The following is a 15,062-nucleotide window of genomic DNA, read 5'->3' on the forward strand; positions in this document are numbered from 1 at the left end:
TGTCCCCAAGGAGGACAAATTTACTTCCTCTCACTCATCTCACCCAATCTATCATTCACATCTACAACCTTCCACCTCCTTGCTAACGACATCAGTGGAAAAAAAAAGATAAAAATAGCCACAGGTATACCATTATAAGAAAGTAGGAGTTTAGGAGTAGGGCATGTATGCTAGGAAGGAGGGATAAGAATGTGGGAAAATTATGTGAGGAAATAAAGAGAACATGCAAAAATACAACAAAGGATGCAAAAGAATTGCAATTGACTTTCCAGACATGCAGCCACAAATGACGGCCTGAGAATGAGCAGAGGCTGCGGGACACAGGAAAAGGCATGGACGAGGAAAATGATAGGGGCTAAATAATTGAATAGATGCCATTAGTGACTCATGGTGTGGCGAAAGAAGAGTGGGCTGTAGTTTGCTTGTTACAGGATGATGAAAAAAATTAATGTGAGTGTGTGGAAAGATCATGCAGTGTCACAAGAATGGCAGAGTTATAATTCAGGCTGATGAATTTACTATTTCTTTTCAAATATCTTGAAGTTGTTAAATACACATGGTTCACATTGTAAATCAACTATTTTCAAGGCCAAATATGAACTAATCCAGGCAGTTTGAGAGTTGCAGTAGCAACCTGGTGGCAGATTAGTGAAGGCTTCTCTTTCAGTGACCCGCTTTCCTGAGTAACCTATGGAGTGACGTGGAAATAAGCTCTTTTGGAGCTAAAGCCAATTTGCCCCCAAAGATTAGGGCAGATCTGTCTGAGCAGGCCAAACACACATCCTACCTCTGCCTATCTCTCTCTCTGTCACACACACTCACCTATAAGAGCTCTTTCCATTGTACAGATGGAAATAGGAGAGATGAAGTAAGTAGGACAAAGGGAGAAAGTTGGAGGATGGGAAGACTAGCTTCTGGTAGTTTAGCAGATGATTTGCAGCTGAATGCACAGACGCTAATGCCAAAACTAGCACAAAGACACACAAACACAACCTATGGGGTGCTGACATTGTCTTTATTTCAGTTATATGTGCAGCCAGGGAAAGCTGTGTCACTTCTGTTTTAATAAGACAATCCTTTTCCTTAAAAAAAAAAAAAGACGAAGCTCTTCTCAAGACGACTTTCCCCGTCCGTTCTACGTGGCAGTGAGACAATACTGAGCTGTACATCAATCTCTTATTCTTGCACCTCAGCTACATTGCACAGCAAAAAGAAAGAACGACCCACAGAAATGTGTATTATAACAAAGATAATCATAAATTAGCGTGACTCTATAAAAAAAACCCTACAATTTCACCTCCCCCCTCAAAAGTATTTAAAACCAGGTTTTTAATCCACAAAGCACATAAAGAAAATAGTGTATCACTCTGTAAGTGCAGCACAGGTAAATAAAGTCAGAGAAGACAGTGAAATCTGAAGTCTGGTAGATGGTGCAGCTGACTGCAAAGAGTTGATGGCAGATAATGTAGAGACATGTTTTTTTTGTTTCTTTGCTAGCCATGTTAAGGTAAACTAAGTATTTGTAAACAATGATTACCCCCCAAACCAAAAAAGAAAAAAAAAGAAAGATCAGAGTTTTGAATGTTTTTTCCCCTTGTTAACAGTTTAAATGAATTGATACTCATTGAAAGCACTAGAAAATAAATTAATTTAGCTTATTAAACACTATTAAGCTTTTAAACAGTACTGGAACCCAGAGTACAAAAGTTGGAGGTGGATTCCGGTTGAAAGTAAGTGGATGCTGAGCAGGATGCAGTTCCTTTAATATTTTGGTCCTACTATGGTCCAAAACAGAGCTGGACAGAGGAACGGGGGGGTGGGCCTACACGAACAGCAATTTTCTTTTCTTATCTGGATTTAATTACAAAAGAAAGCTGTCATGGAGACAACCGACACTCTCGTCCCCTCAAAACCAGAACCATTTACAGACACACCCAGTGAACACACACTGCTAACCATTCACTTCATCAAGTTGGTCCCTAATCACATCCATCCACTTTATTTGCAGGGATGATCGTCTGGTTTGAACTCTGTTTATCCCTCCCCTCCCCTCCCCTCCCTCTTTCTCTGGCCCATAAAATAACTGTCTGCTTTTCGCAAAGCAAGCCCCGTTTCCTGCTTTACTCCCTTTTCGGTCTTCCTTTCTTTTGCCTCTTTCCGTTGTCCTCCTCATCGTCCTCCTCCTCTTCCTCCACTGTGCTATGACCGTTAGCCACCACAGAGGAGCCGTTTGTTATGGGCTTCCCTCCTTTCCGAGAAAAGGCAGGCTTGCGTCGATAAGCGTGGTAGTAGAAGTTGGCGAAGAGGATGATAAAGGTGACGGCGTAGCCAATCAGAGCCCACTGCATCCAGCAGGGGAACGGACAGCCGGTATAGAGGGAGTGGCCGGCGTGGCCGATGGTTACGTGGAACTGGATCTGGTGAGTATGTAAGAAAAAAAGATTAAAAAGACACAGAAGAAGCAGCCTGAATTTTTGAATATACAACTACCAATTAAAATCGGAGCTATCACTGAAACAGGCAGAAATCAATAACAAACGAAGATCTGTCAGATTAACTTCTTAACACTAAAGCCTACATATTTGTGTTTCTCATGCATACAGCTGTTTCAGAGGGCTGACTTCACTCCTGTTCCCAAGTTTAATCCCAGTGGTTCACCACGGTGGATGAATCAGCATATCTGATTTGGCACAAATTCTACATCGGATGCTTTTCCTGATGCAACCCTCCAATTTATCCAGTCTTGGGACCAGGGACTAGCCTGTGATCCCCTGAGATTGCATCTCTTCCCAGTATCAAACCAGGGATCCACCTTGTGCTAGACTAATGTGTTAGCTACTATACCATGGAACCTCTGGAATCAATGCTAATAACATTTCCTAAAAGCCTATTATCACTATATTAGAAGTTTATAACAATTAAATAATTTAATTTCATACTGATATGATACCCAATCGTATTAATCTTTAAAATGTGAAGATCTAAGAGGAAAATATAGTTACAGATTTAAAAGTTGATTTTTTAATATAACATTATATTAAAACCTGCCTGCCTCCTTCAGTGGCAGGCTGTGGCACCCACGATGTGGGACGGAGAGATTTCGCAGGTCTTTCCTCCCTACTGCTGTCAGACTCCACAACAAAGACTTCAACTGATCAAACACACACATCCACACATGTGCAATAGCAATAACACTAAGTGCAATACTCTTTTCTGGCATCGTTGTATTATAATCAATTGTATCTAGCATTTGTATTCTATTTTATTCGATTGTATATAGTATTTTATTATTGTGTACAGTATCTCATAGATATATTATTCCAGTGTTTTTTCTCTAATTTTTCTATGCAACTTTGCACTGTCCACTGCTGTAACAAAACAAATTTCCCACACGTGGGACTAATAAAGGTCATCTTGTCTTATCCTATCTTATTAATATTCCCTATGTGTGGAATAAAGAATACACTGTCAACCAATTTTCAGTCATAAATGTGGCAGACTTCAAAAGACTCATTGCTGATGGAAAGGTCTAATTAAGTCTGTAAGAGTTCAACAAATTCAGATATAGTTAATTAAATACAAGCAAAAAATTAATTAAGCGCTCATTTGTAGCACATTTATAGCAATTCATTATTAGCTTCATAAGCCCTGCGTTTCTGCGTAAACTTTATTATAACTGGATGAAGGTGCAAACTATATCTAGGGGCTTCACATATTAGCAGATCAGTGGATCTTTAGATGATAACCATTGTCACTAATAATCACTCTGAGGCAAGTGAAACCCAAAGTGTGTTTCATTGTCCTCACAATCAGCTCAGGTAATTCGGAGAGGCAAAAAACACCAATCACACCATGTTAGCATAAAAAACTGTTGGCTAAACTTTCGCAATCAATAACGTCAAGTTACTTGATATATGATGCATCCCTAAAGGTGCCACTTACCATCTGGATAATGGTGAGGTATTTCTTCCACCAGAGGTACTTCTGCATCTGAGGTCCCAAGGCAGCCAAGCCATAGTACCCGTACATGAGGACGTGGATGGAAGAGTTGATGGTTGCACCAAAAAATGCTGTGGAAACAGTTACATTTATATCAGAGGTGATGGTGGCTGTGTTATTACTAAACAGCCGTAATGTGCCTATTTTCCAGCTCCAAGTACAAAAACAAGCTCTAGTCTGATTCTTTGACTCACATTGTCCACCGGGAACCCATTTGATTCCAATCCACCAGAGGATGAACATGGTGCAGTGATGGTAGACGTGGAGGAAGCTGACTTGGTTGAACTTCTTCCTCAGTATGAAAAAGACAGTGTCCAGGAACTCCACTCCTTTGGAGATGTAGTACCACCAAAGAGCCGAGGCTATCTAAAGATATAAAATGAGGCAAGGTGAATTATCACAGCACACCGAGGTGAATCCGTCACATAAGTCAATAAACCTTTTGAGACAATGCATGGGACATTACATTTGACTTCTCTGACTTTTTTGCATCTTATATTTCACTCTTCTCAACACAGACCTGTTACATCCCTTGCATCCTAAACAAGACCTCAGCTCTCAGGAGGTTAAGTCCTATGTAGGTCATATTTAACTATTTACAGCCTGTTTCTAATTCCTTTTCTGAAGGTTTCTTCAGTGAAACATTGCTGGTAACAAATGTTCTGCAAATAATGATTACATGGAGTTAAGATCACTGTAAACAAAGCCAATGGCAACTGTAGACGACATCAGAATCCCACATAAAATAACATTATTGTAAACTATGTAAATTATATATTTACATAGTTATTGGTACAATATATATTAATATTTCTTTAGTGGTGATCTCTAGCGTGGTATTCTTCCTAGTACACAAATAATGAAGCAGATTCCTTGCCTGAGTTTCCTTTGTACTAATAGAAAATCTTTAGATGACAGAAAAATGTAGCAACTGAGGATCTTTGGAGAGATCAGCAAATCAAATATTTTTAGTAACCCCTTTATACTAACACAGCATGTCAAAATCTCTCTCTCTGTTATCCTATTTAACTCTGTCGCAGTACAAATTACTCCCCTTGTGACACACAGCACACAAGGCTGCTCTCTAAGCCATCTTGCTCTGGCATCTCTTATCCTTAAGGCCATCATGAAAGCGTGAAGCCTAAAGGTGGAGATGGGGCGGAGCTTAAGGGTGGTGAGACTGACTAGTCCCGCCCCTCTGAGTGTTGAGCCAAACCCTCTTTGTGCTGAAATCATTAGAAATATACAGTATCTCTCAGCCCTCGCTCTCCTTCATGGTTATAGTGATATATGTACAGTCAAGAAATGTGGCTCTTCTTTCCTGTGTCAATACTGCAGCCCCACTGCTTTACAAAAGATTAGTAAAAGTAGTAAAAAAATTGTCATACTAAAAAGTGTCATATTAATGTTATTTTACCCTAACTATGTCCAGTGCAGAGGTAAACTGTGTGCGAAGGATGTTCACAGATTGCTTTTTAGATGTCTGTGCATGTGAGGGAACCTACCCTGACTTCATTGACATCATTTGAGTAGTTTACAGGCTGACAGAGGTAGCTGTACCCGGCTGCTCTGGAGGCTAGTAGGAGCTGATGAGAGGACACAAAGTCAGAACAAGGATGAGAGCAGAACAACAGATCCTGCCTGTGATCTGGAGAGACCGACAACTACTGCAAGTCACTCCTGTTCAATCACCCTTTTTCATGTAAGCACTGCTAAAACATTAACAACACACAGAGAGCAGGAATGAACATGATATTCTGTGCAGATAGGACCTTCAGTTTATCCAAAAATACATGAAGAATGTAAGCAGACACAAATTTGACTCAAAAAGATCAAATTAGTGAAAGAGACTATGTGCTCCTATAATTCACATGAATCTCCCCACTTTCTTTTCTTGTAGAATTGAACATATTTTGCAGATGCATTGCCATGTATACAATACAAGACTAAATATGATGCCTACTCATTTAAAGTCACATAGACAGTTAAAAAATATGTATATCCAAAAATCTAATTTCTCCTACGTCTTATGCTTCTAGTTGACTGGATATATGACGCACCAAATAAAAAATGTCTTTATTTATTCAATACAAAGGTTTCCACACTAATCTTACTGGCTGCCCTCCAGGTTCTTCTAGTAGGGAGTAAAGGCAGTTCCATCCACGTAATGGAGTTACCAGAGAAAATGGGTGATCAAGGAAGCTACATTAAACCCCCTCAGGTAAGAGTTTTGAAAACTCTGAGCGGACTGAAATGCTGTTATTTGGTGCATTCAGTGACAGATGTTCATGCTGTGGGCTTCACTGCAAACATGTTATATGAGCATTATTGCTAACATCAAAAAAGGTAGCCACAAAATACTGCAGCCGCTTCTGACTTGTGCAAATAATGGTTATTTGACAGTAAGATTAAGTTGAAATATTTTCTCTTTATTAGGGAAAGAAATAAAATGTTCATTTGATTAGATCCACAATCTTTAAAGCTGGAAACTGAATTCACAGACCTGCAGAATCTGTGTCATACATCCATTTCCTTTAATAAGCTCTAAGGTATATTTCATGTATATACAAAATATATAGTGCTTTGTAAAGTATTTTTTTTATGTTTGTTTGTAAGTTTGATGGACAAAAAATGTATTTTCAATTTAGATTCTGCCCAGAATCTGCCAAGCACCATATCGTGGCTCTTTTAAGCATCTAGTACCTCCACTTTAAGCTATGATCGGTCCTTCAAAGGCTACAATGGCACTCACCTCTTTGGCGATGTAGAAGTTGAGGACCACCATGCTGAAGTTGTAGACTATGAGGGTCTTCCTGAGTGTGTAGGGCTGGCGATCTTGCATGTATTTAGGTCCTGCCCACAGGAAGATCAAGTACAGGCAGCTGATAGCCAGAGTAGGGAAGGGAGAGGACATCATGGGCCAGTGCTGAACCCTCTTGTCTGATGGTAAAGGGGTTACAGTTAATTTTAAGGGTGGGGAAGAAAAACACAAGTTACAGCTGTAAATATCAGGATAGATTCAACTGAAGCATTAATAAACATATGTTGTAAAGTTGATCCACAAACCCTCATAATCTTTATTAATTTTATTATTTATTTTTTACTAAGAACACAAGCTACAGAAGTTATAGTTTGGCATTCATTTATTAGCTCTATAAAAACAGTACAGAGGATGTAAGTTGAAGGTGAAAATACTCTTCCCGGCTCAAAAATAAGCTGACAAGTTTAGTTTTGCAGTTCCTCTTTCACTTGATACACGCACGTAGCTGTAAACACACTTGCAAAGCATCAAGTACGTTTACTTTTGCAGTTTTCTGTTCACTCCATATACCATCAGCAAGCACATCTACACATACACACGACTGCATGATGATGAAAACAAGAGACATCGATCACTTTTGGTGAAGTTATGATAATCCATTATTATGATTATGCAGCCACTGTTGAACAAACCATGTTGCCACCCCACAGATGTGCGTATGTAGTGAAAGCTCCTATTGCGTGTTGTTTCCAAGCAAGAGATCCTAGCTTACCTGCTATAGTAAGGCTCCATTTGTAAAACTCTACAGTGTCATTCACAAGATGCGTTACAACCTCCATGGCTCTGCCTTTGGTCTCGATTACACTGTGGTGGAGAGAGAGAGAGAGAAGAGCCGAATATCAAAATCAGCTAGAGTTACACTGTATTGGTAAATGATGTCTGGACTAAAGTCAAACATTTCAACAGCTCAAATAATATGTTAAATGCATGTTGTGATAAATGCATGATGAAGTTTTTTCTTTTCACTCTTTTCTCCATTGAAAGTGCACATTAGTCACCTATTCACCACAAACCTCCACAGGAAGTTGATTATTATGATTGCTGGGCACTCCCATCAGTTACAGATAACTACAGGAAAATGGATGGAGGATACTGAGTAATAATGGGCACACAAATAAAAAACGCACACATATGAGACAGTAATAATGCAGAGGGCGATTTGCACCCCATTGATAAGGCAGCATTACATAACAAACCCTTTTTATCCACTTGAGAGCTGGGAGCAGGTGTCTCTATATTAATCTATAATTAATCCTATGCGTCAGATCAGCTGCCCTTTAAATAATTAATTGCTAAGTGTACAGTAACTACTGCCCACCAGTGAGCGCTCAGTGGAAGGAAAGTGTTGAGTGTTGAGCACAGAGTTGCTCATAGCTTTATCAGGTTAACTTTATTTGCAGGATGCATCGCATCCAATCCAGGGTCCAGGGTTTAGTTGAGCAGCAGAGGGCCGCGGAGGGAGATCAGATAAGAGAGGGTTAACCGGGTCTGTGCAAGAACAAAAAGACTGGGGCGCATGTGTCAGCAGGTTTCGCCCTGACCGCTCAAGAGGCTTACATTCAATTGATCAACGAGCTTAGATGTAGGCCTAAGAACAAATGCCCAACCATTTGACAGCCTGCCGGATGGTTATCTGCCTATATGTGCTATGACATACGCAAAAAATAAAAATAAAGAAAGAAAGGAAAACAGACAATACAACCTGCACACTGCACAGCAGTGATACTGTCATTTTTGCAATGATGGGGATTTAAAAGAATAAACACATCGCCCTTTTTATTTTAAAAGGGGTCCAACAAGTGATTTACTCCAGTCAGCTTTATTCGGATGGTGGTAACAGGTGGTAGCTGAAAGGCACTGAGGGCTGATACTATAGTTCTTTGTAGCTTGCAAGCCATAGAAATGTGATTCTTCATCCGCCAGCGTTAAATACATTATTTCTGGTGTACAAAAGGCTCGTCCCCTCTCTAAGTAACTCCAAAATTAAAGCTCAAATGTTTAATTTTCATGTATAATAAACTCACAAGAACAAAGTATACTCAAAACCGCATTACAATAACACTTAAAACTCATGCAATAGTTTTTAAAGATGCATTTACTTACGTCCTCGATATTTAAAAGCGTATAATGACATCCGGTGGCAATATGATGCCCAACTCCTGTCAGTAACTGTTTCGCTCCCCCTCTTCTTCTTCTGCCCTTACAGCTTATCAGTTCATTCGCTGCTCCTGTTCAAATTCAACATCAAGCAGCAAATTTGGCAAGAAACTAACAAAAGAAAAGGCAAGTGGAAACCTATGACTAAGGTTTGCCCGTTAAGCAGTCGGTCCGTGCCGGCCGCTCAGCCGCATCTTCTTCTCCCAATCTCCTGGAAGCAAGGAAGCCAGAGCGCATTGCGCATGCGGGAATCGACTCTACTGTCTCACGCGCATCAGGAGATGGCAGCTCACCTCGTGGCCGTGCTCGCGTTGTCGCACTTGTGATAAACCTCGGCATTTACTAACCGTACATATAAACAGTTAGATAATTAAGAAGCAAACTAGCTTCGTTGCTATTCATATATCTTAATAAAAATAGATAAATGAGAATAACTTTCTATTCACAGCCTAAAACAACTATATACATCCTAGAGGTTTGGCTCTGCAGGTTGCCTTACTCGTAAAAACGTCCCTGTCGGATTTCTCCACTAGATGGTGCTGTTAGGCTATCTTTAAGTTTTCAATTCACCGTCACCGGCTCAAGACTCCTTTACCGGTCGACCAGGAGGGTTTCCTCAGAAGGAAAGCTGGTTTCTGTATTTTGGTGGAGCGAAATTCCCCATTTCCCTTATCAAAAATGGATTGCCAAGTCACAACATTAGTCATCGAATTATTATGGCTATATGTCACTGTCTGAGTTTGTTAGGTTAGTTGTCACAGCACAACCTACAAGTGAAAATTAGTTCTGACTAGAGTGTCAGGCTGTGCTGTTTTGGAGAATCCAGTACATTTGAAAAGGATCTATTGCTGTGCCAGAGCCATTTATAGGCTTTTCTGTGAGGAAGGGTGACAGATCCAGCTGGACTGCACTAACCTGGCCCAACCACCAAAAGGCTGTAGGCATCCAGAACAGTGAAGGATGTGAACGTATCCTGTGTCTGTTTGTGTTTAAACCAAGCTACAAGGAACACAGGTGTAATGGCTCAGATTAATGCCTTTCTCTCCAAATACAACTTGTAAACTGACGTCCTCTGTCCATTTGTTTTGATATTGCTGCAGTACAGTTAAGTCCTGTATGATACCCTGTAAATAAAAACTGCATATACATTCACAGGTCTGTGAAGGTAATCATGTCTACATCTGCAAGATGCTGTGTCACTAATAGACACCTTAATATTTAAATAGTTTTGACTGCTGTCTGAATTTGGCATTGATCGATTGAACTATATACAAAATAAACTGAACAGTAGATTATGTCTAAACAATGCATGAAACAGTGTGCTTCCTCTGGTGCAATTTATTCAAATTTGCCTTGATGGTTTATTTGCATGGCTCCAGTTGCACTGTAATTATGGTGCTTGCAGTTATTTGCTTCGTTAACAGGAGATCTATCATTTCTAAAATTGACATTCTTTGCAGGCCTGCCTTCCCCCACGCTCCCTCGGATGAAATGAATAACTGTTTTTGTGTGCTTTCTAATAGTTTCAGTGTGTGTTTGTGATTGCAAAAAGGACAAAGTTGCCCCCCCCCACCTTTTTTTTTTTGCATACTTATTCTTTGAGTGTTGCGAGAAAGAAATATAGGAAGTTGCTCATATTCTTCCTTCCTTTAGACATTTTAGCATTTGCAATCGATAGTGCATCTGCAGCCAAACTGCTGTTTTTTTCTTCTTTTTCATCTTTTAGGTTGTGCAACATGCTGGACGCTAATTGTATGTGTTACAATGTAGCTCGTATGAAGTGTTTCATACGATATTAAAACGCAAGATTCAGGAAGCAGTTTTTGAAATTCACAGGTCAGGATGTTTACCGTGGGTTTAACCTCAGTTGTGAAAACGCACACAGATACCATCCTGCACACACATTTGCATTCCAGTTTGGTTGACACTGACATTTTCTGTGCACATGCACAACGTGAAGGAGGCAATTGGGCTCGACCGTAATCAGAAATGACTACCAGTGTGGAGGCACATCAGGGCAACTTGGAAGTTAGGCTTTTAATAATGCAAGCTAATGCATTTAATATTATCATTTGACATTCCCAAATGTCCTGCTAAGTCTAACTAAACTGTGGTTGCTTTGCTTTGTGGGGTTTAAAAATGTACATTTTATACTCCATAAACGTTTAAGTAAATTTATCCCATAATTACAATCTAATGTTATAATCATACAGAGGAGCATATCCTGTTGCAGACTTCATATTCAGAAAGTGAAGTGAAGTGCTCTGAGGTTCTGAGTGTGTGACGTAGTAGGGGTTAAAGAGAATATATGCTGACTAGACTTCCTGTTTTCACTCTTCCTATTTTCTATACTGTCATGTTTGCTCTGCCTGTCATCTCACTTCACGCATGGCCAGCTGTATATCATATTGTGCTTTCGCAGCTTGTAAAGTTACCATCTGTTGATCTCACACGCTTTTATCGCACTTTATGGGCTTCATATTTCATGTAACATCTGGCAGTGCCATTTTCAAAAGGGTAAATATTCCACCGTTTCCAAACTGAGCAAATGCCAGAGCACAGCCATCTCTCTCAGAGATATATTAGTCTATGATTTATGCTGGAACACACTGTGCACAAACCACCGAACTCTCTGGAAGGGAAATTTCCTTCTGTAGGGCACATTCACAGCCAGCAACCTGGGATAAACTATTTTCCACATACCTCTGGAGCGGCTTTTAAAAAAAGTCTTTTGGGAATACTGCTTTTCCAAAGCGTTCTCTAAATAAAGGGGCAGTTTCACATCCTTGAGGCTCTTGTAACTGGGATAGGTTGATGTCAAACCTGCCAGCATGAAGTAGCTGTTTGCGTTTATTTGCTGGGAAAAAAGTAAAAACTGGAAGACCCTAACTGTAAGCACATTGTCATCCTCACGTTGACAGAGTTAATTATGATAATGTGTGAGACGAGGAGGGCAGATAGGAATAAGACTGTAACTCAGTCAAGATGTATTTTTGAGTCTCTTTTTCAGCACGTGCGGCCAGGAAATTACAGGCCTAGGGAGATTTAGCTCATAGATGAATGTGCATATTACTTTTCTCAGTGGTTTCTGTGTGTGTTCTTTCTGTAGGTGTGCGGTCACTGCATTCTTAAGCAGGATTAAATCACCACATTTCATATAGGCCAGTGCTTTTGTTTCAGGTTAAACACGTGCAGCAACTTTTCACATGGCGCAAAGTGCAACAGTTTCCCATAAACAACGCAGGTTCGTGCTCCTTTAATTAGCTCTCCTACCCTAGCTCCAGTTTCTCCAATTACATCTAATTGCACTGAATCGTTTTCTTCCACTGTTTCTGTATAATCTGGATCGGGATAATCTTCCATCAGAGTCTTTCATATGGTTTTAATTTAGGACGGCATATCCATCAGGCTGAGATTTAAATGGCTTCGTTCAGTAGCTGATCCCTCTCTGTGTGTAGTGGCTCACTAGATGTGGCATTAGGTCACAGCTTGTGCCACTTTGGGGATAACAGGGCTTTTTTTACTGCTTCCCATAAAAACAGGAATTGAGCTGCACACTTATATATGTTCTCTACAGCTGCGTGCACACACACACACACACACACACACACACACACACACACACACACACACACACACACACTTGTCCTCATTTGGCCTTTATGGGAACCCACATGCAGAAACATATCGATGACGATGATAGAACAACATTTCTCCTGTTTTTCTTTTTCTTTCTTTCTTTCTTTCTTTCTTTCTTTCTTTCTTTCTTTCTTTCTTTCTTTCTTTCTTTCTTTCTTTCTCAGTTTCCCCTCTCTGAAACCCAAGCCATTTTCATTCATCATCATCTTTCAAAGACAGAGCTTCTCTTCTGTTTTTCTTCATGTTGACTTGCGCAGCACTTGGCCATCCACACAAAGTTATTCTTAGAGGCTAAGGACGCAGTTAACATTGTAAAGAGACACAAGCAGGACTCAATAATTAAAAAGAGAAAATGTTTTTATTATTAGAGTGACAAGTGGGGTCATTTAGAATTTATAATAACCTCTATTAAATTACTTTCATTAAGGAAAGTTAAATGTTATTTATACTTACACTATAGAATGTGGTTAGAATGTGTAAGATGTGGTTTTTCTGAGTTACTTAGAATTAAAAAAAAGAAAAGAAAAACTTATATATTACACGTCTCATTTAGAGAGGACCAACCCCATATAATTTAAAATGCCAAGTATTGTAATTATCTCCAGCACTGATTCTAAGACCAGACCAGTTTAAGTATAGAGGTAGAACTGACTGCTTCAGCAATCCTCTTACGGGATAAGACCCAGAGAGTTAATGAAATCACATTCGGTTCTTACTTTTGTGGAGCAGAACGTAAAGTTCACGTTAAAAACATAAAGTTTAAATGTTGCATTAAAAGTGACTTGTTAAAAATGTGTCTCAGTAATTGCAAAACCCTGAGAAACTTCCACACGCTCGGAGACAGGAGACATGCAGAAAATGCTCGGTTCTTATTGAAAGACAGATATCAGTGGGCTGTTGCTGCTATCACATCTAGGAAACTGGCAGCCAGATAAATTAAACAGATTCCCTGCAAGCAATGTGAGCAGCTTGTAAGATCATTGCTCCTGATAGCATTGTGAAAACACACTATATGGTCTGCTATAATATTTTCATTACCTATACTACAGCCTGTCAGTGAGAAACCACAGACATAATACAGGAGTTGTCTCAAGGTGCTCTGTGGGAGGGGGCCGGGCTGGTTGGCTTGCTCCCTTCATTTTTGCCTTTGATGAAAACTTGGCTCTGCACTGCAACTTCTTATAATAATGAACACCTGTGCAGTGATCTTAAAAGAAACCTTCTATTTCATTTACTTAATGAAATCTAGACCTGTTCTTTTGATTAAAGAACTGCTGGAAGTTTCAATAGTATACAGCAAGAAACCCCACTTATTGCTTCAGCCATACCCCACTGCCTTATTGAAGCCTTTACATTATACTGACAGCGCGATTACATCCTGTGAAAGCTACTACACTTACTTTGTATGCATATATACAGTCACATTTCATGAATGTGTGTTCACAAAGTGAACAGTATTCTTCTCTACAGCTGTAACACATGACAATATTTTGAGGAAAAATATTTTCTCTGTAGACTAAAGCTAGCTGGAAGCAGTTACACGTGGTTCACTGACTTGGCCTTACTACAGGAAATCTGATTCCCAGGATTTTGCCTCATTGCCACCAAGTCTACCGATATTTTGACTGGGCAGAGCGAAATGTGTCATAGTGCATGGTGGCTGGTGTGATGTAAATCCATAAAAACAAGTATTGCCACTCAAAACAGGAGTTATTGGATCAGTTTTAAGAAGCAAAGCCAGCAGAGAGAGGGCCTGCAACTGTGGGGTGGAAAGCAAGAGTCAACACGAGGCACTTCCAGCACAGTATGGTCACTAATTATATTTACAGCTGGTTCAGGACCAGCTCTGCCAATAAGCCCATAATGGGGATGTGGTTAATGGGCAGGCAGGCTAACAGGCTTTAAGTTTGTTTGAGATCTGCTGTCTACTCTGAGTTTTCTTTCCAGCAAACCTACCACTAAATCATTGAACAAATAAGAAGTACCATATATGCTATATTCTTCTTCCACACAGTTTTAAAGCAGCTAATTAATGTGCATATTTAACTATGTTTAGGGGTGAAATGACACAAAAACATGCACTAAAGCTGTGAATCATGCTGTGAGTTTCTTTACAGACTGCATCAAACTAAACTTACCATAAGCTGTACGTGACAGATGAACACCATGATGGCACTGGGTAGTTTAAATCATATTCGGACGAGAGGGTTGCGCTGCCATCAGCTAAATCGAGCCCTGGCTAGCTAGCTCAGTTAGCAGAGTGCATCTACAGTATGATTCACTGTGATATTTAATGGAATGATAGTTTTATCTGTTGAAAAAACCCCTTCAAAACCCAGACTGGCTTAGATAGCTTAAAATATCACACACATAGTACTGAAATATGTGAAAACTTATTATTTTGGTAGACGTGCAAGATCCTTATTCCAAAACAGCAACTTTCTTT

General features: G+C 39.8%; 1 protein-coding gene across 1 annotated transcript; it reads right to left on the bottom strand.

The window, feature by feature from the left end:
* Positions 1-994: 994 nt before the first annotated feature.
* On the bottom strand, positions 995-9,209 carry LOC102203114 (elongation of very long chain fatty acids protein 4-like). The gene is made up of 7 exons (XM_005725056.2): positions 8,924-9,209; positions 7,533-7,624; positions 6,752-6,939; positions 5,505-5,585; positions 4,194-4,365; positions 3,943-4,070; positions 995-2,417 (listed from the first exon to the last, which is right to left on the bottom strand). The coding sequence occupies exons 2-7, from the start codon at positions 7,597-7,599 to the stop codon at positions 2,121-2,123; spliced, it is 933 nt and encodes a 310-aa protein (XP_005725113.1). The 5' UTR covers positions 7,600-7,624; positions 8,924-9,209; the 3' UTR covers positions 995-2,120.
* Between the last annotated feature and the right edge of the window lie 5,853 nt (positions 9,210-15,062).

Source organism: Pundamilia nyererei, unplaced genomic scaffold (genome assembly GCF_000239375.1).
Source record: "Pundamilia nyererei isolate P.nyererei 1_Seehausen unplaced genomic scaffold, PunNye1.0 scaffold00013, whole genome shotgun sequence".
NCBI lineage: Eukaryota > Metazoa > Chordata > Actinopteri > Cichliformes > Cichlidae > Pundamilia > Pundamilia nyererei.

Excerpts from the sequence above, each read along its gene's own strand:
- LOC102203114 (XM_005725056.2), bottom strand. The coding sequence starts at position 7,599 with ATGGAGGTTGTAACGCATCTTGTGAATGACACTGTAGAGTTTTACAAA. Across the intron at positions 4,071-4,193 it reads ATGGGTTCCCGGTGGACAAT|CATTTTTTGGTGCAACCATC; the intron begins GTGAGTCAAAGA and ends CTGTTTCCACAG. Across the intron at positions 2,418-3,942 it reads ACCTCACCATTATCCAGATG|ATCCAGTTCCACGTAACCAT; the intron begins GTAAGTGGCACC and ends CATACTCACCAG.